Consider the following 22,330-nt stretch of genomic DNA (forward strand, 5'->3'; position numbering starts at 1 on the left):
ATTTTTCTTTCACTGATATATATAGTTTTTATATATAAACTATAAACTATATCAGTGATAAACTATGATGACATATAAATGTGTGATATATGAATAGAAAAAATAGAATTGTGTAAAAATGTCTAAATATGTGCATAAATTTAAAAAGAAATTGACAGATTTGTAAAATCATAATCATATGGGTATATTTAGCAATATGACAATATTTATGGCTACCCATTGGCATTTCCCTTTTTTTTCCCTAAAGTAATATTTGTGTTTTAGTCTATAAAATGAATCAATTTAAATTAAAAATGTCCTCAAAATTCCTAAACTAAATTTTAAAAACAAAAATTTGTTTTTTAATTGTGTAACAAATTATTAAAAAAAAACTAAAAAAGTATGAAGTTTCATATTAAAATACACCACTAATGCATTAAAATGTAATTTTTTAAATACATAATTTCCGGGGTAATAAATAATATAATGGAGAGGTTCAACTACTCTCAGGAAGAAGTAAATAAGATGTATTAATTCTTATTGGCCTGCCACCTTAATTATAATAAATGTTCTGTTGAACATGGTTGAATAACTCTCAGCAAATAAAAAATAATAAATAATAAAAATAAGATTTGTCCAAACTTCACAAGTATAAATACATATGTCGCCAAAGCCTCAACTATAGCAAGTTCCTCTAATGGAAGCATCAAAACAAGAACCAACGGAGGTGGTGAACAAGCATCCTCCAAGGCTCTTTAGGAGGAAAAAATGGACAAAGTTGGATATAAACTTTGCTATTTCCTTTGCCCTTTTTCATCTCCCGTGTATTTTTGCCCCGTTCTATTTCAATTGGACTGCCTTTTGGATCAGTTTCGTATTGGGTCATTCTACAGGTATAGCCATTAGTGTTTCGTATCATAGAAATCTTGCACATCGGAGCTTCAAGCTTCCTAAATGGCTCGAGTATTTGTTGGCTTATTGGGCAGCCCATGCTCTTCAGGTTCGATATCTTGGATCCTTACTCTCTTGGTATTATAAATATATGTAATGTAATAGATACCTACGACACTTAGACATCAAAAATCATAGAAGTTTTTTTTTTTTTTAAGATAAAGACAGAAGTTTCTTTTAATATTATAGAATATCATTATAGTATACAAAAATATGAATGATACATGTCATCATCAAAAGCATTGAGTTTAATAAATATTTTCTTATTCTTTTTTTTTGTTTTTTTTTTTTTTTTTTGTTATTGATTGAACTATGGAAGATGAACTTGCCAAAACTAGTGACAAGTTATAGAGCATTCCCAAATATGCTTTACTAATCTTTTGTTTCGAAATATTTATTGTGTTTTAGGGTGATCCGATCGATTGGGTGAGCACGCACAGGTGTCATCATCAATATGTTGATTCAGAAAGAGACCCACATAGTCCTATTTATGGATTCTGGTTTAGTCATCTGATATGGCTTTTTGATTCCTATAATTTGACCCGAAAAGTTTGTCCGAACTATTTCAATAATTTTCAAAAGACAGAAAGAACCGTATTTACATTTTTCTTAAAGCATGGAAATCCGAGCAATGTCAATGACCTGGAGAAGCAAGCCTTTTACAGGTTCATGCGTAGAACGTACTTTCTTCATCCAATTGTTCTTGGGATATTCCTATATGCAGTCGGAGGAATTCCTTTTATTATTTGGGGAATGGTAAAATCAACTTACTCTCCTTTTTCCTTTTAACTATTAAGTTGTAATTGGATTGAATTTTATTTATTTATTTATTTATTGCTTTAGCCTATATATATATATATATATATATATATATATATATATATATATATATATCTTACAATAAAACGTAATAAAATTTTGCATTCTATGATAGATATATGAATGAAATTTTACATTTTTACCAGAAATGGAATATTATGAGATTTGTTAAAAAGTAATGGAAATGTGAAGCTTTAATTTTAAAAGTATTTGGAAATGTGTAGTTTTACAAGAATAATTATAAATAGTATAGTTTAAAAAGTAATGACATATATAACTTTTTTTTTAATTCGTGAATCACTTGTATAATATAATTATTGTTGATTTACATTGTTGATAATTTATCTAAATAATTTTTAATTATAATTATAATCACTTGTCAATCTAAATAGGTTATGATTATAACAATCACTAATTTCACAATATTTGATTCTAGTTATATGTGTTCGATTTATTCCAACCATGTGTATGATATACTCTTTTTTTTTTCTTTTTTTTGTAATTCCCTCTGTCAAATATTTTACTTACGAAAGTCTTTTGTGTTTTTGAAACTATTCGTAGTGCATGAGGGTCGTATTACTCTTACACGTAACATCAATGGTAAATTCAGTATGCCATATATGGGGAAAGCAACCGTGGAATACTGGCGATTTGTCGAAGAATAATTGGTAACACACTTTTCCAATCTTCTCTTTTGTTCCTCTACTCATTCGCAAGTAAAAGATGATTTTTAAAAAAAGAAGTGTTTGAAATTTAATTTGGTTCCTAAACTTCCATGCTTATATTGTATCGTGAATAATTTTTTAAATATTCTATTTAAATTCCTCAAAGTTTCAAATGTTTTATTCTAGCCGTTGAATTTGGTATAAAAAAAAACTACCGAAGTCGTTTTTACCATTAGTCTTCTGCTAATCATTTCAAACATCCTAATATAAAGTTTAAAAACTAATTAAAAAAATTTTAAAATTTAGGGCTTGTTTGGTAACGTTTCTATTATTTCTTATTTTTGTTTTCGTCATTTTTAATAAAGAAAAATGAATTGCATGACCCCAAAATCCACAAATTCAAATATGATAAAATAATCTTTTTATTTGTGTTTTTTGAACAAATGGAGAATGGGAACCATATATAAGAAACTTGGTTGTTTCCAAAATTTCTATACAATCTCGAGAATGTTCCAAAAAAATGATAAACAATTAATAAACATAGTTAGTTGCAAAATGGTTACACTTCTTAAGAAAATTGGAAATTATAAAACAATAAACTAGAACGTTACCAAACGGGTCCTTAGAAATCGAAGTGGAATAAACATAACCGTCGATAAAGTTTAAATCTTTTTTTCTTTCAGGTTTGTGGCTATATTAACCTATGGAGAAGGATGGCACAATAACCACCATGCATTTGAATATTCAGCAAGACATGGTCATCGATGGTGGCAAATTGACTTTGGGTGGTATCTTATTATGTTTCTTGAAGCCATTGGAATGGCTACTGATGTGAAATTACCCTCTAAAAAGTACAAGAACCAAAAACTCCTCCTTCTTAAGCCTATGATTGATAATTAAGATATGATTAACTTAATGATATGGGTGGTTGTTTGGAAGATGGTGTAATCCAAATATATTATTATATTAATAACACTACTTTTCCTTATTATTAATCCTTCATTAAGTTTGTGCTTTTTTATTATTTTGAAGAAAGAAAAAGAAATTCACTTTCCCTCTCTATGTTCTCCTCTACTATTTATCAAAAAAAATTGAGTAGTCGAAAGTAAGGGTGTATTTAGGAGTAATGATAGAATTAGTGATTTTGAAAAAAAAGATCTAACTATAATTGATTTTTTAAAATCTTTGACACATGACCAAAATTACTAACGCACCAGGTGATTTTATATATATTGGTATTATTCGTCTCGATAGAATTAGTCTACTTGATGTTCGAGATTATATTTAAAAAGCTTAGAACTTTTTATATTTTGGATAATATAAGAATAAATCATAAGGAAGATTAAATAAATATACATACTAAATAATTTTATTTATGTTCAAATAAATAGTTAACAGTTATAAGGTTTTAGAGCTTAGAAACCCTAATAAATATATAACATAATCAAACATCCACTAGTTCAAAATTCTACAAATTATAAGGTTTTAAAGCATAAACCCTAATGAATAGATAACATAATCAAATAACACCGGAGAAAAATCAAACGCAACACGTGGTCGTCTTCTTGCTAGAACACCTATATCCACTCTAAAGATGAGGAGGTGAACGGCCTGAGTTATTAAAAGTAGAGCTCAGCCCAGAGGAAAGATTCTGACCGATAGAAAAATTGTTGACATCGAAAAAAGACGATTCTACTGTTAGTGAATCTCCCAATCGCCAGTAAAAAACCCATTGAAAATGATAAGTACAGCAGGTCTTAATTGCCAATACTCTCCTCATATAAAATGCTAAGTAACACCTTAGAAAAAAAGGTACGCAATCTCTTGCGTTCTATCTAAGCTCAACTCACATCAACTCGGACTAAGTTCAAACTTAAACTTCAAAGTATACATGGTTAAGCATCACACCAGTGCAAAGTTCTGCCGGCACGTTGTACTTGCTAGCAGAGCCACACGTCAGAGTTCGTGTTGGATCACCGCTAACGTATTGCCTCGACTAGAATCACGCATCAACAAAATAAATTAAAATCAAGAGATATTTTTGTATAGATGCACATAGCAGATCATTCAAAAATAGTAGGGAAACCATATGACTGAAAGCAACTATTAAATTCCTTTGCCCAAAAAAATAAGCAAACTAATAGATTCATGTGCAGATCAACTGATCAAGTAAGGCTGGACCATAAAATTAAATCATCTCAATAAATTCTTACTGTCAACTCACATGCAGAAATTACTACTTTGAAAAGCTAAACCAACATGTAGGTCTGCCTTTATTGATGAACAACATTAATTGTCAATAAAAAAATTCAACCATATACTGACAATCCCATATTTATTTTAAATTATAATTATAATGGGTGATCAAATTGATATATAAAAAAAATGTAAATATGATAATTTTTTTCCTTTATACCATTTTCGTATAGCATTGATAACACGTATGTTATTAATATACCTGATAGAGTATTACTAATGATATTACTGATGTTATTTTTGTATCATTGATGTAGATATACCAAAAAATATATTGTTAAAGTATATAGCTGATATACAAATCTTACATTTGTGTGCCATTAATTTCTCACTTTTGTAAAGTAGATTTCTAAATAAAATCAAAAGAAATGTAAATTAAATAAAAATTTTAAAAAGTAAGGCAGCGTCTCAAAACTATTGACAAAAATAAAGTGAAAATTTGGTTAAAGTCAAGGGAGTTGCCACATGGAAATAGCTCAATTCTATTTTCCTCCGTGAGTCTCTTCCTTTCTACTTATGGTATCGCCCCTCCCTGACAGCATCTGCTAATTCGGAACCGAGTCGGATCTAGTGTATCATAAAGGATTTGTGATTTCTACGTGGGAAATCGCATACGATGCAAGCGATCTCACGATTTTTTTTTAATTAAAAACCTATTCGGCCATTCCTTTCCCACGGTTTCTCTCTTGCTCTCTCCCGTCCATATCTTCAGCCTCTAGCTGATAATTTATTTATTTTTCTTTTTATTGGTATTGGTATACTTTTCATTTTTTACAAAATGAATCACAATTTTGTTATGATTTTATATGTTATGTTAGGATTATGATTATGATTTTTTAAACAAATCCAAAATTTTCAAAAAAGAAAAATTATAAGCTTGGTTTTATTGCAATTATATTACGACAAATAAAAATAAAAATAATCAAATTTTCAATAAATTTCAGTTAGAATCCTTGTAAATTTGTGTTTAATTAACAAATATCATATTTAAATTAGGGGGGGTAATTAAAAATATTTATCAAAAGAAAAATATGAAAAAAAAAATAACTGAGTAAAAAAATAATTCTAGCTGTAATAAAAAGGCAACCATCTTTTAAATAAAAAAAAAATACATAAAGTAATTTTAGTCGATATATTAGTCAGAATTGAGGCTAGAAACTCTTTTTATTTACTTTTAACAATCTAATTTGAGCTGCAGGTTGTTAGGATAGTTTTATAGAAAGAAAAAAAACAAACAAACAATCTTTTACTCCTCCCTAGTTTATTTACGTTTTAGAATTTGATTTTTTCCAAAGAAAAAAAAAAGCACACAAATTAGATATTATTTCAAAAAGAAAAAAAGAAAAAAAAAAGACACCTGCTGGCATATAAATTAGATTCACCTTAGATCCAAACAAATTTTGGTTGGTTAAGATTATTCTTACAAAAACATTAGACCCTTAAAAATAATAATTAAAAAAAAAACTGGATTAGAAAAAATGATTCGCGCCAGATTAACTTCGACCGTGCCACGTGGTGTAGAAATCGCTGCCATCTATCGCGATTTCGGCTAAATAGCATCAAATGGATGCGACCCCAGAAATCGTGGCCATGGCCCGCGATTTCGCAAACTTATTTTTTAAATTAATTTTTTTACTACATTATTTCTGTAATATTTTCTTAAAAGCACATTATTTAAAAAAAAAAACAAAAAAAAAAAATCCGTCCCATAAAGCCAAACACAAAAATGGGGGTCCCATTTGCTCATTCATTGTAACGTAACGTAAAAGAAGAAAAAATGAAAGAAGTAACATAAAGTATCAATTAAAGTTCAACCATATTTTGACAATCCCATGTTTCTCCGAGGAGGAGGCCATCAACAAGCTTGCTAATTAAAAACATTAAAATGCCACATAAGAATGCATGTCTGTACACCGCAGCAACTAACAAAATTAATGTATACCAACTTTCAATCATAATTCAACCAATTATTTCCTATCACCATAAATTAAAGAAAATGGGTTCTAATTTTAATTTTAATTTCAAAGGGTAACATATTGATGATGTGACATTTTTCTTAAGATGAGTAAAAGATCATGTTGTAATTTTAAGCGGCTAGATTAAATCCTTAAAAATCATGTTGGGAAGTTATCGGGAGGAGAGCCACATCTTTATCCAAAAAAGGATCTTTTGTGTATAGTCCCGCATAATCTCGAATATTATCCGTTCCGGTGTCGAGCGTGTAATTTAATTCAATACAACGCGTAAAATCTTACCAGCCCGAGACGTCACCTTCAGTCTAGTTGCTCTAAATGATATCATTCACATTCGAAAATGACCGACTCAATGAACCGCCTTTGAGCAAGGTTCCATCTTTCTCGTTTTGCGTGCGGGTTTTCAGAGCATAAAATGAGAGTTGTAGCAATGAATGGCCATTGGAAAGTTGGAAGTTGGGAGTCCAGTGTGTTTCAGTATAGCCTACATTGAAAATCCATAAAGTCTCTGTCAAAAAAAAAAAAAAAAAAGTGGCTTTTTCTTTAATTCATTCATTTTTTCTACGATTCTTTCTTGGTTTCCCCACAATCAAACCTCTACTTTTGGTTTGTTTACCAACTAGAACAAGCCCCGGACATGGAATGAGTGAGATTTCGGTAATTCTGCAGGAAATTATATGAAATTATACGAAATTATACAAAAAAAAGTTTCAATGTTATCCCCAAAAAGTTCACATTTTACGAAATTATACGTATCGACTATCGTTTCCAAAATTTTCAGATTTAAAGGTAGTCTTTCTAAAATTAGAGGTGAAAAGGATTTAAACAATTTGTCGCTTCGCTACCGGTTCCTAACGATCTACATAAACCATCAAGTTCAACACAAGTACTTTGCCATCTAATATCTCATTAAGTCAGAGTCAAGAACCCAGAAAATGAGATCTCAATTGAGAATATGTTTCTTTCTAATTCAACTAAAACCAAACTACAAACTCATTTACACACAGGTAATTCTGAAAAAACAGTGCCAAAAAGCATCTAACATATGATTATTTCAGTTCAAGCAAAAGAGAAACTTGAGAAGAAGAATCATGAGTTGTGACTTGTGAGCATCAACGTCATACAGATTAGTGAACATGGAATGAGTGAGATTTCGGTAATTCTGCAGGCTACTGCAATCATCTCTTTCCTGGGAATATAGATTTCGGTGAATACGTTTCCTAGAAGGATAGACAAGCATGCACAACATGGGTTCGGATAGTTTAAGGTTGTTCCAGCTAGGCACAAGATATGACCAAAATTGTAAAGAGATATTTCCCCGAATATCTAAGCTTTTCAAAGATAGAATTTACCGAATACTGAGAGGTGTGACCCGATCTATCGACTTATCTGGAGTTGTAAAATAGCTTATCAGATTTACTGTGTTGCGGCTATAGTTGCTTCTGACTGCCGGGAATATTGGGCTGCAAACTTTTGGAAGATGTTGGGGAATGAGGTAGTGGCAAGGCCTTCGTCGAAAGCTCGGGTTTTGACGTACCGTGTGCTTTCCTCTTTAATTGTTCAAGCATCCGTTGGGCTTCTTTAAGTTCATCTTCTGCACTTGAGCCATGGCTTTCCCAAGCATCAACCACTTGCTCTTGGAAATCAATTGCAAGGGCATAACTGCACCAACACACAGAAAAAGGATTGAATTAATGAAGTTCAAGAATGTCCCTCAATAGCCAATATGCTGTTGAGCTACTCGTGTGATCATTGAATATCTGTTAGAAAAGTAAACCTTTCTGCAACATTTTTGCATCATTCAATAACAAATGACAACATGCCAACGGCAACAAGAAAGAGGAAGGACTGGGAATGGTGTTTTAATACCTTCATGGTAAAAATCATCTAAAATTTATCAAGTCCGTTAGTCCCAATCACGATATAAAATTAGTTCCACAAGCAATCATCTCCAAAGATGACTTAGTTATTTCATATCAGGATATCTATAGTCCTTTTAATATTTATGACTGTCCAAGTCAATTCCCGTGCACTCAATTAATCTTGTGGGACAATTTTTTGACCCTGTTACATTTGGTTACCAGAAGAATTCGTATAGTGTTAAATCTCAAGTAGGTGGTCACCATGGTTTAAACGCATTCCCTCTAAATCTTTTACTTTTCTCATTGGTCATATTGACCACTTGACCAACGCACAGTGGTTAATATTCATTTCTTTTCCAAAACTAGACCACCAAGAGTCCTCTTCCCTGTAACATTTCCTATTCAAAATAATCATGAGATAGTCATCATTCCTGTCGGAGTCGAGTTTCTTCAAGATCACGTGATTGAATTCAAAGGCCTTCTACAGCATTCACGACCCATTAGGTTTGAAAGTTCAATTATCAGTAAGAGTCCTCAGGAAGTCTGTTAGACTTTTTTTTAGAATCTAATGAAACTCCATTTCTTCCTATAAATACAATTATAGCTATGTAGAAGCTACACTAAAAAGGAGGTATTGTCCGTTAGTAATTTCATACCATCAGTGAAATTGTTTCATACAAAAAAAAAAAACAATGCTAAAGTTTGATCATGACTTCCTTTGGAGGTTTGAACGTATGATCTTTAAGAAGAGGTATAAATACCTTGACTACCAAGCTAGGTTCAACTTGGTAGCTAGGTTCAAGTTAGTAGTAAAACATTATACGTTGTAAACAATGTAACAATGTCGCTAGTGATGGAGACGAAAGAAAAACTTGAAAGTAACCATACCTTCCCATTGCACCATATGCTTTTGAAAGATTCTGACATGATTCAATTGAATCTGCATGATGAGGGCCAAGTGATACGTCCATAATGTCCTTTGCCATTGCAAACATCTGCGCGGCCGATTGAGGTCTCTCGAGCTCTAGATATGCTGCCCCGAGGTTATTGTATATATATCCAACTCCAAAATGCTTGGAACCAAAACTCTCCTTCAAAGTCTCTGCTGCACCCTCCAAGTATGGAATAGCTTCTTGAACCTTACCGGTCAACAGTAGTAACCACCCTATTCTAGCTGAAACACTACCCTCTGAGTGTTGCTCTTGTGGAAGTTTCTCGAGCACAGCTAGAGATCTTTTCAATAAAGAAATCGCAGTTTCAAACTCATTCATTGTCTCATATTGCATCGATATTTCTGAATACGCCTCAGCAGCCTCCACTGGAGAAGTTGCTTCTTTCTTGTCAAAAATTCCACTAGCAATCTCCAAACATCTCTTTGCATCAGTAAACTTTTCCTGATTACACAACACTTTTCCCATTGAGATAAACACCACTGCCCGAGTTTCACTGTCTTTATCTGTACGTTGAGCAACATCCTTGAGAGTACTAATGGCTTCATCGTACCGACCCAGGGCAATTTGCATATTAGCAGCATCAATTTCCGCACAAAGCAAATCGGAATTAAGGCCCCAGTTCTTCAAAACCTTCTGAGACAATTCATTCTGCTCCAATGCCTTCTCATGTTCGTCCAACCCAGTATAAATCACCCCTAGAAGCCTCCTATCATGGGCTACTTCAACTGAATTATGCCCCAACTGCATCTTATGTATCTCCAATGCCTTCATACAAAACGGAAGCGCATCCCTGAAGTTCAAAATAGCAACATAAGCTTCCGCCAAATCACGATTCGCCTTCCCTAATTCTCTACTATCCTTCTCCAAGGTCAACTCCTTGATCTCCAAACACTTCCTAAGATTACCAAGAGCTTCTTCTCTTCTCCCCATTGCAGTCTTAACATTTGCCAACTCAAGTTGCACAGCATGAAGCACAGGTCTAATATCCTCAGCAGCACTAAACCCCTTCTCCTCTAACTGACTCAGTACCCTATTAGCCCTATTCAGGTACCCTAAACTATCACTAAACTTTTTCAAGCTATAATTAACAGAACCCATCAATTGCAAAGTCATAGCAACAAGTAGAGAAGGTTTACCACCATTATCATCATTGTCCAAAGCTTTCAAAGCTCTAGAAGCATACAACAGAGTCTTTTCAGGGTCCTCACCTTCTTGGTCAAGTTTCAGACCAATTTTCAAGGAAGCCAATCCAAGATCCCTCTCTTCAAAAGCGGATTCCATGTCTTTGAACGCGCTGAGCATTTCATCGACAGTGTTTGCAGACTCAAAAGCCTCCTCCAGCTCGGACTTCTCTTTGATTTTCCTCTGTCTGGATGAAATTTGAGGGCGTTTCTCCACAAGGGTGTCCAAATTCCGACATGGGTTTGCTTGGAAGCGGGTGAGTTTGAAGAACAGGCCATGGGATTTGGAGCAGGGGTTGAGATGGGCGGCGGAGAGAGGAGATGAAGAAGGAGGGGGAGAAGGGGGAGGATCGGAAATGAGGGATGAAATGGAGCGGAGATTCAGGCGATTGGAGTGGGAGAGAAGTGAAATTGAAGCCTTTCTCATGGTGGGACTGAAATTGAATTCGAAAGTCTGCTGCGCTTCGCCAGGTTTTTGGTTGTTCTGCGTAAACCTCTGCAAAACCCTCTCGATGATCCTTCACGAATCGGAGGTGAACTAAACGCCGTCGTTTTGCTGGATCCTACTGTTTGTTTTAACTTTTATGTACGGAATTAAATATCCGTCGCAGGTCAGCATCTTCTTCGCCATGACATGAATTAGACACGACATTTCCACAGTATTAAAAAAAAACGAAAAAATATAAAAAATATCAATTAAACATCGCCACATAATATTAATATTAATTCTTTTAAATTTAATTAGAAAGATTGAAATGTTTATTTGTTAATTTAGACATTTTTACGAATTTATTAATTTTATAACGTTTTCAAGAATATCATATCGACATTTTATCATTTCAAAAAAAAGGAAAAAAGAACATCGACATTTCTATAAAATTGAGATCTCGATATTTTCATCGACATCGATAATTAAAATATTTTTTTATGAATGTATTTCTTATTTTTTAAGATTAAATCTTATTCTAATTCTCGTAGTCAAGGTTTTAAATGTTAATGTTCATATATATTTATATAAAATTATAAAAATAAAAAAGTCAGGACTACTATTTAAATTAAACACTCTTTTTAAATAAGTTAAAAACTATTAATATTAATATTATGTCATATTATATTTTATGGATCCTTTTTATATTTTGCGAATTTTTTATGTAACACTGTGTCATTCCTCATGTCGAGGTTGAATTCATTGACATGTGTTGTTCAACAATAGTTGAACAGTAACAATGGTTGAAACTTAAAAAACAAATCAACGACTGTTAGATTTTAAATACAACATGTAGGAGTTAGAATTTGAATACACGACCTTTAAGAAATACATGTCTTAACTGATTATTGAATGATAAAATTTAGTCAATGATTAAATGTCATGTCATTATTTTAAAATTATATTTAAGACTGATTATAAAATTACACATGTCTTAAATTAATTTTAAAATCGACAAATTAAATTATGTCACGTGTTCCCCTATGGTCGTCTCATGTTCCCTCATTTGGGACATTCGGAGTGATTCAGAATGAGCCAGAAGAATTGGAGATTTAGAGTCCTCGGAGCATTCAAAGTCAAGCGAAGCATCAAAAGCCAGCAAGACTTGAAGAATTGAAAAGCAATAAGATTCGAAGATTTCATCAAGTTACGAACTTCATCTACTGCAAGCTGAAGAATTCGAACAAGATACAAGTCAAAGAACTTCACCAAGTTGCATAGTTGAAGAACTTCATCATTCATCAAGCTACAAGCCGAAGACTCCTGCGAATTTCATCAAGCTACGAATTTTGCCAAGTAAGCCAAAGAACCTCAACAAGCTACATAGCTGAAGAATTTCAACAAGTCGAAGAACTTCACAAGCTCAAAGCCGAAGACTTCAAGGATTCTTCAACAAGCTCTAAGTCGAAGATTCCAAACACTTTTCAACGAGTAATACGCAAAACTCATTGATTCGAGAACAAGTTCATAAACACTCAAATTAAAGTTAACATCCGAAAGAATTAATCAGATGATCATACATTAAAGATTGTACACTGCATATATAAATACAAATATAAGTTCATTAATTCAAGTATCTCTTATTTGAATTTCTTGTTGAACACCGATACGTTAAGGACTATTGTTGAACTTATTCCTTTTATATATATGTAACATACCTCCGCACATATAAATATTTGGCACCTAATTAAATTTGTGTATATTTAATTTATACTTTTAAAAGTTTTAATGAATCTCTAAATTTGATTTTGTTTATCTAGTCATCGTATTTTAAAAAAGTTTCAGTCTTTAAAAAATCTATTTAAAATTTAAATATATTTTGAAGTTGACTACAATATTTATTTGGATTGATTTTCAGTTAAAATATTTGGTGGGCTAATCATTAAAATAATAAACATAAAAACTAATAGAGTTAGCATTAAACTTTAAATACAAATGAAAAGTTCACACGGCTATTAAAAACCTTTTAAATTATAAGACTTATTAGGCAACTTTAAAAGTTTAGAATTATAATTTAATAGAATTCATATAGTCTATGTTAGAAAAACAAATGGTTTAAATCTTTTCTTTTTTCCCTTTACTTTCAAGTTTTATTTATTTTTACTTTGTAGGCTAATTATTCTAATCCCTGTACTTCAAAATTTCCATTATTTCTATATTCTTAAAAAATCATTTTGGTCGCTATTTACAAAATCTTAACTCATATTAAATATACCTGACAAAAATCTTTTAGTATAAAAATATTAAAATATCATTTTTTAAAAGTTTATAAACAAAAATAGACAAAAAAAAGAAAAAAAGAGAGGTTAAAAGTACTAGAAATAAATAAACATTTTAAAAGCATAAGAATTAGAATGAGTCCCACTATAAAAATAGGATTTAAACAAAAAAAAAATCAACTAACTATATATTCATAATTCTTTTAAAAGATTTAAATATTATTTTGGCCATATAATTTTGACTTTTGTATCATGGTTAGAAATTTAAGGTCCTGGCTTTTCCATCCCAATTTCAACAAAAACACTTTCATTCACCAAATATCTTTAAACGTAACTATAAATTTATATTAATAAATTTCCGTTGTTTATAAAAGTTTCTAAAATGAAGTTTTCACCCACCGTAAATTTGTATTAAAGAATTTCTGTTGTTTATACAATTGTGCAGAGAATGATGAAAAGGGTCACTTGTAAGTAAAAATCAAACCAAAATTAATCAAATCTAAGAATTTATGCACATGCTTGAATTGCAGATCATGAGCTCACTTTTATAATACTAAACAGAAGAAAGTTCGCCACAAAATCGAATTAAACAATTAGATAGTGTTTGGATGAGCTTCTTGACTTCGACAAGGGAAATTGATTGTTTGTTAGGGGCACTTTGGTAATTTAAGTTAAACGAGGTCTTATTTTGATTGCCAACTTTCTCATTTTTATTTGTATTATTTATTATTTTTTATAGTACAACACTCAAAGAATCGGAAATTCAAACTCGTGAACTCTTAGTTAGAGACAGATACTAATTATTATTGAACTAAGTTCATGTTAACACTTTCTCATTTATTCGTTATAGCAACTATGTATTTCGAATTTAAAAAAAATTATGTTTTGTACCCCATCAATTTCTTTTTATTAAATATCATATAAGAACGTAAATATATTTAAAATTTTTAAAATTGGACTCCTCTTTATTTTTAAAATTTAACCGTTCTAGCAACTATGCATTTTGGATTAAAAAATCAATTTTTGTACCCACTATCAATTTCTTTTTATTACTTATTAAATGAGAATGTAAATATATTTGAAAATTAAAGAATTTGACTATTCTTTACTTAAAAAATAAAGAGTATTTTTTTTTACTGGTTCTTAACCATTTAACGGTGGTAAACAAAACAATGGATGAGTAGTTAATAAGCACTCAATCTTAATAAGCACTCAATTATTTTTTACCCACTTTTTTCAAAACGTGCATTTTCTAATCCCAAATTACTTCACTACACTTCCACTTATTTTTAGATTTCTCTCTTATTCTCTCTCCCTCTTTTTCCATATCTTAAAAAAAGCACCATTCTTCCTCTCTCCTCATTTTTCTTTTCTTCTCTCTCATTCCGTCAATTTTTTCTCAAAACCCCAATTAAATTGATAGACACATTTTTTCTCTCTCTAAAAATGAAACAAAAACCCAATTAATTTCATAGACACACCTTCTCTTTCAAGAAATAGGATTTAAAATGGAATAAAATTCAATTAATTTCATAGATATACTTTCTCTCTCTAAAAATAAGATTTAGAATGGAACAAAACACAATTAATTTCATAGACACACTTTCTCTCTCTAAAAATAAGATTTAGAATGGAACAAAAACACAATTAATTTCATAGACACACTTTCTCTCTCTAAAAATAAGACCGTCTGAGAGCGAGATCCGATCGTCGAGAGCGAGATCTAGCCGTCGAGAGCGAGATCCGGCCATCGAGAGCGAGATACGACCGTGGGCAGCTCCGTTTTTCTTTTATTGGCCGCCAGTGGCTTCGCTATTTTCCTCTCGCTCAAAATCTCTAATCTCGATCTTGATCTCGCTCAAAATCTCACTCTCGCTCTCGATCTCACTCATAATCTCGCTCTCGCTCTCGTTCTCAGTCAAAATCAGATCGACTCATATGCAGAGGCTTAGAGAGAGAGAGGTGTGAGGAAGAGGAAGAGGAAGAGAAAGAGAAAAAGTCGCTATATTGAGAAATATTGGGTGTGGAGTGAGGGGTGTGAGGGAGAGAGAGGGGAGAGAGATAGATGTAGGCGTGTAGTGAGGGGTGTGAGAAAGAGAGGAAACCCTATTTTTCAAGAGAGAGAAAGAGGGTGTGAGGAAGAGAGAGGAAAATTAATTTTGATGGTTGAAAAAATCGAGAAATAATAATAATAAAAATCAATTCATCTCTCCTGTTCCTCTCGCTCTCACTCCTCTACCTCTCGCTCTTTCTCCTCTCTTCCATCTCTCCTCTCCTCTCTCGTCTTACTCTCGCTCGCTCTCCTCTCTCCTCTTCCTTTCTTCTTTTTTCCTTCTTCCTCTCTCCCCTCTTCTATTCCCTTCTGTAAGTTAAAGAAAAAAGAGAAGGAAGGGAGAAACCAAAACAAAATAGAAGAACGAGAAAAATACCCATTGGTTGCAAAAAGAGAAGAAAATAAAGAAGAGAAAGAATGAGTTAACGGAAAATGAGAGAGAAAAAAAAAACTGGAAAAAGAGGGAGGGAATAAGAGAGAGAAATCTAAACAAAAATAAGTGTGGTGTAAGCAAAGATTAGAAAACATAGATTTTGAAAAAAAATGAATAAAAAACAATATTGATAAAAGGCCTATCCAGCCGAAAAACCTTATTCTTTCTTCCTATTTTTCATCTCCTCCCTCAGATTTTTCATCCACGCTCTCTCCCTCCCTCCTCCCGTTGTTTCTTTCTTTTTCTCTCTTCTCAATCTTCCTCTTCCCAAATTATTTCTTTCTTTCTCTCTCTTCTCAATCTTCCTACTTCTCACATGATTTATTTGCATATGAAATAAAGGAAAAAGATAAAATTTTACGTTTAGTATTTTCCCCAACTATGTCACTCTCTCTTCTAAAACGAAATTTTCAGATTTCAAAAACTTTCCTCCTTCCCTCCTCCCAAAATGAAAATTTCCATATTTTTCCCTATCTCAAAAGAAATTGTAATGCTTTAGATTAGAGACCTAAATACTTAGATGTCCAATAAAATTGTCCAAAAATTTGCAAACGGTTGCTCTCTGACAATTGGATTCCGACGAGAGATATGGGTGCGTCTCGATCAATCGTCCAGAGCAAGAGTCTCGCTGGAGCGGAGAGAGACCACCAAGAGCGAGAGCGAGAGGGGAGCCCACCGAGCGAGAGTGGAGACCACCGCCACCGAAAATGAAGGAGAGCGAATGAATACTGAAATCAAGGGAGAGATTGGTTACAAAATAAATAAAACATTTAAAATTATTCCAAATATGTTTATATTTTAATTAAATATTTAGCGACAAAGAAATATTCTAAAAACATTAAAAAAAAATTTATTAGATATTCCAAATATTCTTTTTTATTAAATATTCCAATCATTGATTAAATAAAATTTTTAAAACTATTTCAAACAAGTCCAAATTCAAATTTAAAATAATTAAATATAAAAAAATTAATTGAAAGTTAAAATTATAATTGAAATTGAGCGAAACAAATCTCAATCAATCATTCAATCTCCTTAATTTTAGTATATTCAAATTTGAAATTTAATCCAAATTTGTTTCATTGTTTTCCTATCTAATTATTTGAACCAATCATTTGAAAAAGAAACAAATATCTCTCCTTTTTTTCTCTTCACTCGTTTCGACAGTACTCCTTTAATTGAAAATTGAAAATTTTATCCAATTAGGTAAAAGTGAAAAAAAAATCACGTTATTCACTGAACCATCCCATTTTTTCATTATTCTCACTGCTTCCTCTTTACCACGAAGCAATCGAAGATCTTTCTCGCTCGAAACTCTGGTCAGGTCTTGCTCTCGCTCTCGCTTGAGAAAAGAGATTGCACCAACAACGACAGTATATGTCGGAGATGATCGAGATGGCGGCAGCGAAACTAGGTGGTCTGTAAAGAGAACTGAGGTGGGGGCGTAAACGTAGTAACGAGGACGGTGGTGTGGTAACGAGGAAGAAACTTCACTGGAAGTAAAAATAGTGAGAGAGAGGAAGAACAATTACAGAGAGAGTGGGAGGAGACTCGAAGATAATGAAGAATTGAGAGAAAAAAAGGAAGAAGATGTAAAATAGGAAAGATGAAGAAGAAAGAGAAGAGGAGAGAGAGAGAGAAAGAAAGAACATGGAAGAGAGAAAAAGAAAGGGGAGGAGAGAGTGTGGATGAAAAATCTGAAGAGAGAGAAGAGAAGAGATGAAAAATAGGAACCATCGAGAAATATATCAAAGCAGGATGGGGAGAGGTATTCAGTCCAAAAGCCCCAATAGTAATTGGATCAGATGAACTTATTATCTATGTCACCACACACGTGGATATGTGGAATTTATGATCCATTAGAATTCATGTGGGGCCTCAATCAAGAAACACCTCACCTAGATAAAAGTGGATTGATTAAGGTTTTTTCTTGGCTAAGAGAATTTTCATTTTTTATTAAATTACTTTTTTGGTCTTTTTGACTTGTTTGACCAAATATTTAATTGGGAGACCACTTCAATTTCCTTTTTCTTATAAAATTTGCAACCATGAATCTCATTTTGCTACTTCAACTTACCAATTCTATTTTCATTATTATATCTTGGAATGTTCTCTGTCTTTTTCCTTTTTAATTTTATGGCAATTTGTTTTTTATTTTCTTTTTCTAAAGGATCTTCATTGTTCAAATTTGTAGTATGTTTTCATAATACAAATTATAAAATAAATAATATTTTAGTATAGGATTTTTTTATTTATTTTATTATTGTATTCTGAAACCGTCTATTTATCTGGTTCATTTTAGCCTACTCTCAAAACGTTTATTTCTCTTATTCATTTTAACACATATTTTATACGCACTGAAAATTCTTTAATATGATTTATTGCTGCAAGTTGTTTTTTATGATTTTTTTTTTCCGTTTTGAATCTTTTGCCACTTGATTTATTTTCAACTTTTAGTAAACTCCATTTCATATTTCTATGTACTACATTAAAATCTTATTTTTAAGTCAATGAAAATATGAGGTGGATATGGCAATATATATTCAAATTATGTGAGACGAAACGTTAGAAACCAACAACAAATACCACTAATTTAATGGACTTTAATTCTATTTAGACTCTTAAAAGAAAACATACATATTTTTCTACTAAATTCAATTCAAAAAAAGCAATGGACGTGCGAGTGGATGTAGACACTTACTTTTTAAAACAAAAATAAGAAGAAATAATATTCTTCCTTTGTTTATTTTAAACGTCGAAATCAATTGAAATGTTTAGGAAAATGTAGATATAAATATCAATAAAATACGTTGATATTGATGAATATTTTTAAAAATATTGTAAAAATTTAAATTTTAATAAATTAGCATTTTATCCCTTGTTAGATAAATTTAAAACTTTTGTCATTAATATAACGTGGATATTAATGATATTTTGTTGATATTTTTATTACTTCATCGCAGTAGGATGGAAATATTAATTCACTCTTTCTGTCAATGTTGAATCCATAACGTGTGGATGGAAATTTAATACTTTGCTCTCATTAAAGGAAATTATAACGATAAAGTTTTAATTACAATGATGTTAGAATTTTAGGATGGTCAATCTCAGTCTAGTTCAATTGGTTATGACATCTATTTCCGACAAAAAATTCATGAGTTGGAATTCTCGCCCGAAAAAAAGAGTTTTTCTTTTCTTGAATTAATTCTTTAAGGGCTAAACAAAAGCTCGTACTAAAGAAAAGAGACTAAATAGTATCTTCATTCTCAAATTTGTTCGTAAAAAAACATAGCTTAAATTATAAATTTTGTCCATGAATTTTTATGATTGTTTTCAAAGTTTATGAACTTCAAAAATTGAAGAATTTTCAATTGCATCATTCAACTATCAAATTTTATTCTAACAGATCCAACATCTATTAGCATTGTTACTTACTATGTGATAATTGATTGAATTAAGAAGTGATGATTTGATACGACATGCTAAATGGAGAGTAATGGAAAGTAGGAAAATGAATAAACAAGGACAAACGAGCACAAACTTTCAATAGGCTACGCGTGCATAACATATTTTAGACTTTTGGTTTTTTTTTTTTTTTTTGACAACTTCTTCCTATTTTCTTTGGTTTACCTATTCCCTAGTACCATACCCATAGTGTAATACTCACTTGACCAATTTGAGCATAATTTAATAGATTATAAGACACCGATTATCTTTCTTGAAGTTGAAAGGGTTCAATCTCCCAACATACACTTCCATTAAAAAGTCGTGTTACATAGATGTTTAAATAAAAAATACTAAAATACAAACTTGTTAGGTACTAAATCCAAAATTTAGATTTCATACACAGGATTGTTTTTTCTTTTAATTAGGATTATATTTGTGATTTAGCCGAAGAAATAAAAAAATATCTATATATATATATATATTTGTCGGATATAATATTTGTCGTTAGTGTGACAGAGAAGAGCCAAAATAGAAAGAAAGCATATATATAATAGAGATGAGGATCAAGCTTTTAAAGCATGATATCAGTTGATGCTGGCATTTTGGTAGACCGATTCTTTCCGTTCCGCGCACCAACTCGAATACTTCGAGATCAAATACCTGCAAAACCAAACAAAAATTCTAATTCGGTGTGACCTCAATCACACTGGCTCCGATGCCTAAGTTAACAAGAGGAGAGATCACTAAATCCCCCTAAGGTTTCTCAAGATGCCAACTCTAGATTTGATATTCGTGGGCTTTAGGTCGGGATACAAAATTAAAAAATCATAAAATTTATTTAAATTAACACCTAAAATCCTTGTTATTAAAATAATGTGTATATTTATTGATATTTTCCAACACTTGGTCAATTTTTTTACTAATACCATGAAAATATTGATACATTCCTACGTTAGATGTCATAGCAATATCAATATGTCGATGAAAATGTAATACTCGAGTGGTGATCCACGTCCTAATGTGTCTTGTTTGTGGTAGTCAAGAGAGAAGAATTCAACATTCAAGCCTTCAAGGTTCCTTTTTCTTTTATTATTTAATTATTATTATTATTTTTCCAAATCCATGTGGTGGCCTTGGCTGGTCAATCTGTGCGTCCTTTTTATTGATTTCTAAGATTCACTGTACACATGCATCTCCTCGACTCAATGATTTAATAAATTGACGTCTTTCAAATTTCAAACCGTCAATCACTTAAAAGAAAGAAAGATGTAAAGTAACATTATATGAAATTGACTTTTAATGTATTGCAGATGTGACAATAATATTAAGTGAGGTTATGTAACTTCTTTATTCTCTCTACCTCGACCCCCTCACCATCATCCTTGTCCGTCACCGATTGCTACAAATCGCCCTCTTTCTTCAACCCACACCTCCCACCTTTGTTGCTAGTGTAGGAAGTAGTAACCTAAAACTATCGTGGTCATTAATCGAATAATTTTGTAGATAAAGATTTTATTCAACTAACTTTGCGTGCACATGTGACTAAGTCGGAAAAACATCGTTGGTAATTTTTAACCACATTCAATTACAAATTTAGCCCCAAAATTTGTGTAATTACTAGGATTTGAACCGTCTCACTTGTGTTCTTTAGACAATAAATAAATATAATTGCTTATTTTATTTTTAATTTCAAACAAATAACAACATATTTCTAACGGTACACAAACCTACACAAACTTTTAAAAAAATATATATATGAAAAGAAAAAATCGAAAATTATAAAATCCCCAAAATAATTTCCCTTTTCTTGCTTTAAAACTGGTCACCATTTTCTTCAGTTCTTCCGATTGAAGCCGTCCCCTTCCGATTGCAGAAGCTCCTCCAAGAGCTCATTATCCAAATACTCAAACTCGATCACTTCGTCCGGTCGCCGGCAGGCATTGTTCGCGGAGTAATTTCCGGCGAAAGAGATCGAAGAAGACGCCGCCGCCGTAGCAGAGGAGCCAAACGCCGCCGCTAAATTAGGGTTTCCACTTTGGTACTCATTCGGAAAATTCAGAATCGCCAAATGCCCTCGGAATGCGTACGCCGCTTGATCGTACGCCCTCGCCGCCTCCTCCGCCGTGTCGAACGTCCCCAGCCAGAGCCGAGCGCCGTTCCGCGACGGATCTCGAATCTCCGCCGCGAATTTCCCCCACGGCCGCCGCCGAATCCCCCGGTAACGAGCTTCGTTCGACGATCTCCTCCCTAATTCGTTCCCTGCCGTCCTCTTTCCTTCCATTTTTCTAGGTTCTGTTTTTAATCGCACTGTGAAATTTTCTGAAAACAGAGCGCTGTGGAACAGGGGAAGGATTTAGGGCTTTTTGTTATCTCGTCTTGGATTTCAAAAATTGGACGCAAAATCTGGAGAACGGCGAACCAGGTAATGAAATCTGTTGAATTTATATGGAAATTTGGAAGATTAAAAACTGAGTCAGCCATGTTTGAAGGTTGAACTATTGTCGCATTTGGTGGGGGAAACTTCTGGGAAGATGAAGGAAACAGAGGAAATTTTGTTCGTCGAAAATTAAATGGATTTGATTTGATTTAAGCCGTCAGAGATGAACTCTGCAAGAGGAGTGGAACTTTTGTTTTTACTTTCTGGTTAAATTAATCTTTTTAATTATTTTTGTCATTCATATTTGTGACAGAACTATTTTATTTTTTGGGTTCTATTTATATATAGATAATATTTTCCCTTTTTTCTTTGAATCTACTTTTTTTAAAACATTGGAAACTAAAAAAGGCAGATCGTGTTTGATAACAATCTCGTTTTTTTTTTTTTTTTTTTTTGGGAATTATGCATGGTTTTTACACGTCTTAAAATTACATTTAAAGTAAAATTTAGCTTAGATTATGAAAATCTTAAAAAAAAAAAAAAAAATAGTGGATAAAAAGACAAAGAAAACTCTGATGTGAAAGTTGAGTATATAAGCATAATATAAAAAAAAATGAAAACCCAAAACAAAATGGATGTTAAATGCTGATGTAGTTTCAAAAATCTTGTTTCTAT

The 22,330-nt window shown here is 32.1% G+C and overlaps 2 protein-coding genes, 1 long non-coding RNA gene and 1 pseudogene across 4 annotated transcripts; 1 reads left to right on the forward strand and 3 right to left on the reverse strand.

Annotated features, from left to right (window-relative positions):
* The first annotated feature begins 676 nt into the window (after positions 1-676).
* On the forward strand, positions 677-3,409 carry LOC111013452 (palmitoyl-monogalactosyldiacylglycerol delta-7 desaturase, chloroplastic). Its single transcript, XM_022287901.2, has 4 exons — positions 677-979; positions 1,339-1,686; positions 2,311-2,417; positions 3,098-3,409. Exons 1-4 carry the CDS (start codon positions 677-679, stop codon positions 3,312-3,314), a joined length of 975 nt encoding a protein of 324 aa, XP_022143593.1. The 3' UTR covers positions 3,315-3,409.
* Positions 3,410-6,593: 3,184 nt separating this feature from the next.
* Positions 6,594-11,202, reverse strand: LOC111013468 (Tetratricopeptide repeat (TPR)-like superfamily protein). Of its 2 annotated transcripts, XR_002601689.2 has the most exons (3): positions 9,394-11,202; positions 7,996-8,305; positions 6,594-7,127 (listed from the first exon to the last, which is right to left on the reverse strand). XR_002601689.2 is itself a non-coding variant. In XM_022287920.2 (2 exons), exons 1-2 carry the CDS (start codon positions 11,064-11,066, stop codon positions 8,074-8,076), a joined length of 1,905 nt encoding a protein of 634 aa, XP_022143612.1. In that variant the 5' UTR covers positions 11,067-11,201; the 3' UTR covers positions 7,580-8,073. The 2 variants fall into 2 exon arrangements, 1 of the variants encoding a protein (XP_022143612.1); XM_022287920.2 differs by lacking the exon at positions 6,594-7,127 and having other exon boundaries at positions 7,580-8,305; positions 9,394-11,201.
* Positions 11,203-14,915: 3,713 nt separating this feature from the next.
* On the reverse strand, positions 14,916-17,566 carry LOC148208893 (uncharacterized). The gene is made up of 2 exons (XR_015787446.1): positions 17,113-17,566; positions 14,916-16,559 (listed from the first exon to the last, which is right to left on the reverse strand). It is a non-coding gene; the product is annotated as an uncharacterized LOC148208893 (long non-coding RNA).
* A 3,371-nt stretch (positions 17,567-20,937) lies between these two features.
* Positions 20,938-21,757, reverse strand: LOC111013458 (ethylene-responsive transcription factor ERF098 pseudogene; annotated as a pseudogene).
* Positions 21,758-22,330: the final 573 nt, after the last annotated feature.

The sequence above is a fragment of the Momordica charantia genome (assembly GCF_013281855.1).
Source record: "Momordica charantia cultivar OHB3-1 chromosome 9 unlocalized genomic scaffold, Mcharantia_2.0 BLBB01000009.1, whole genome shotgun sequence".
NCBI classification, from domain to species: Eukaryota; Viridiplantae; Streptophyta; class Magnoliopsida; order Cucurbitales; family Cucurbitaceae; genus Momordica; species Momordica charantia.

Coding starts and splice junctions, on each gene's coding strand:
- LOC111013452 (XM_022287901.2), top strand. CDS start 677: ATGGAAGCATCAAAACAAGAACCAACGGAGGTGGTGAACAAGCATCCT. Junction 1,687..2,310: donor CTTTTATTATTTGGGGAATG/GTAAAATCAACT, acceptor AACTATTCGTAG/TGCATGAGGGTCGTATTACT. Junction 2,418..3,097: donor GATTTGTCGAAGAATAATTG/GTAACACACTTT, acceptor TTTTTCTTTCAG/GTTTGTGGCTATATTAACCT.
- LOC111013468 (XM_022287920.2), bottom strand. CDS start 11,066: ATGAGAAAGGCTTCAATTTCACTTCTCTCCCACTCCAATCGCCTGAAT. Junction 8,306..9,393: donor GCATATGGTGCAATGGGAAG/GTATGGTTACTT, acceptor GTGTTGGTGCAG/TTATGCCCTTGCAATTGATT.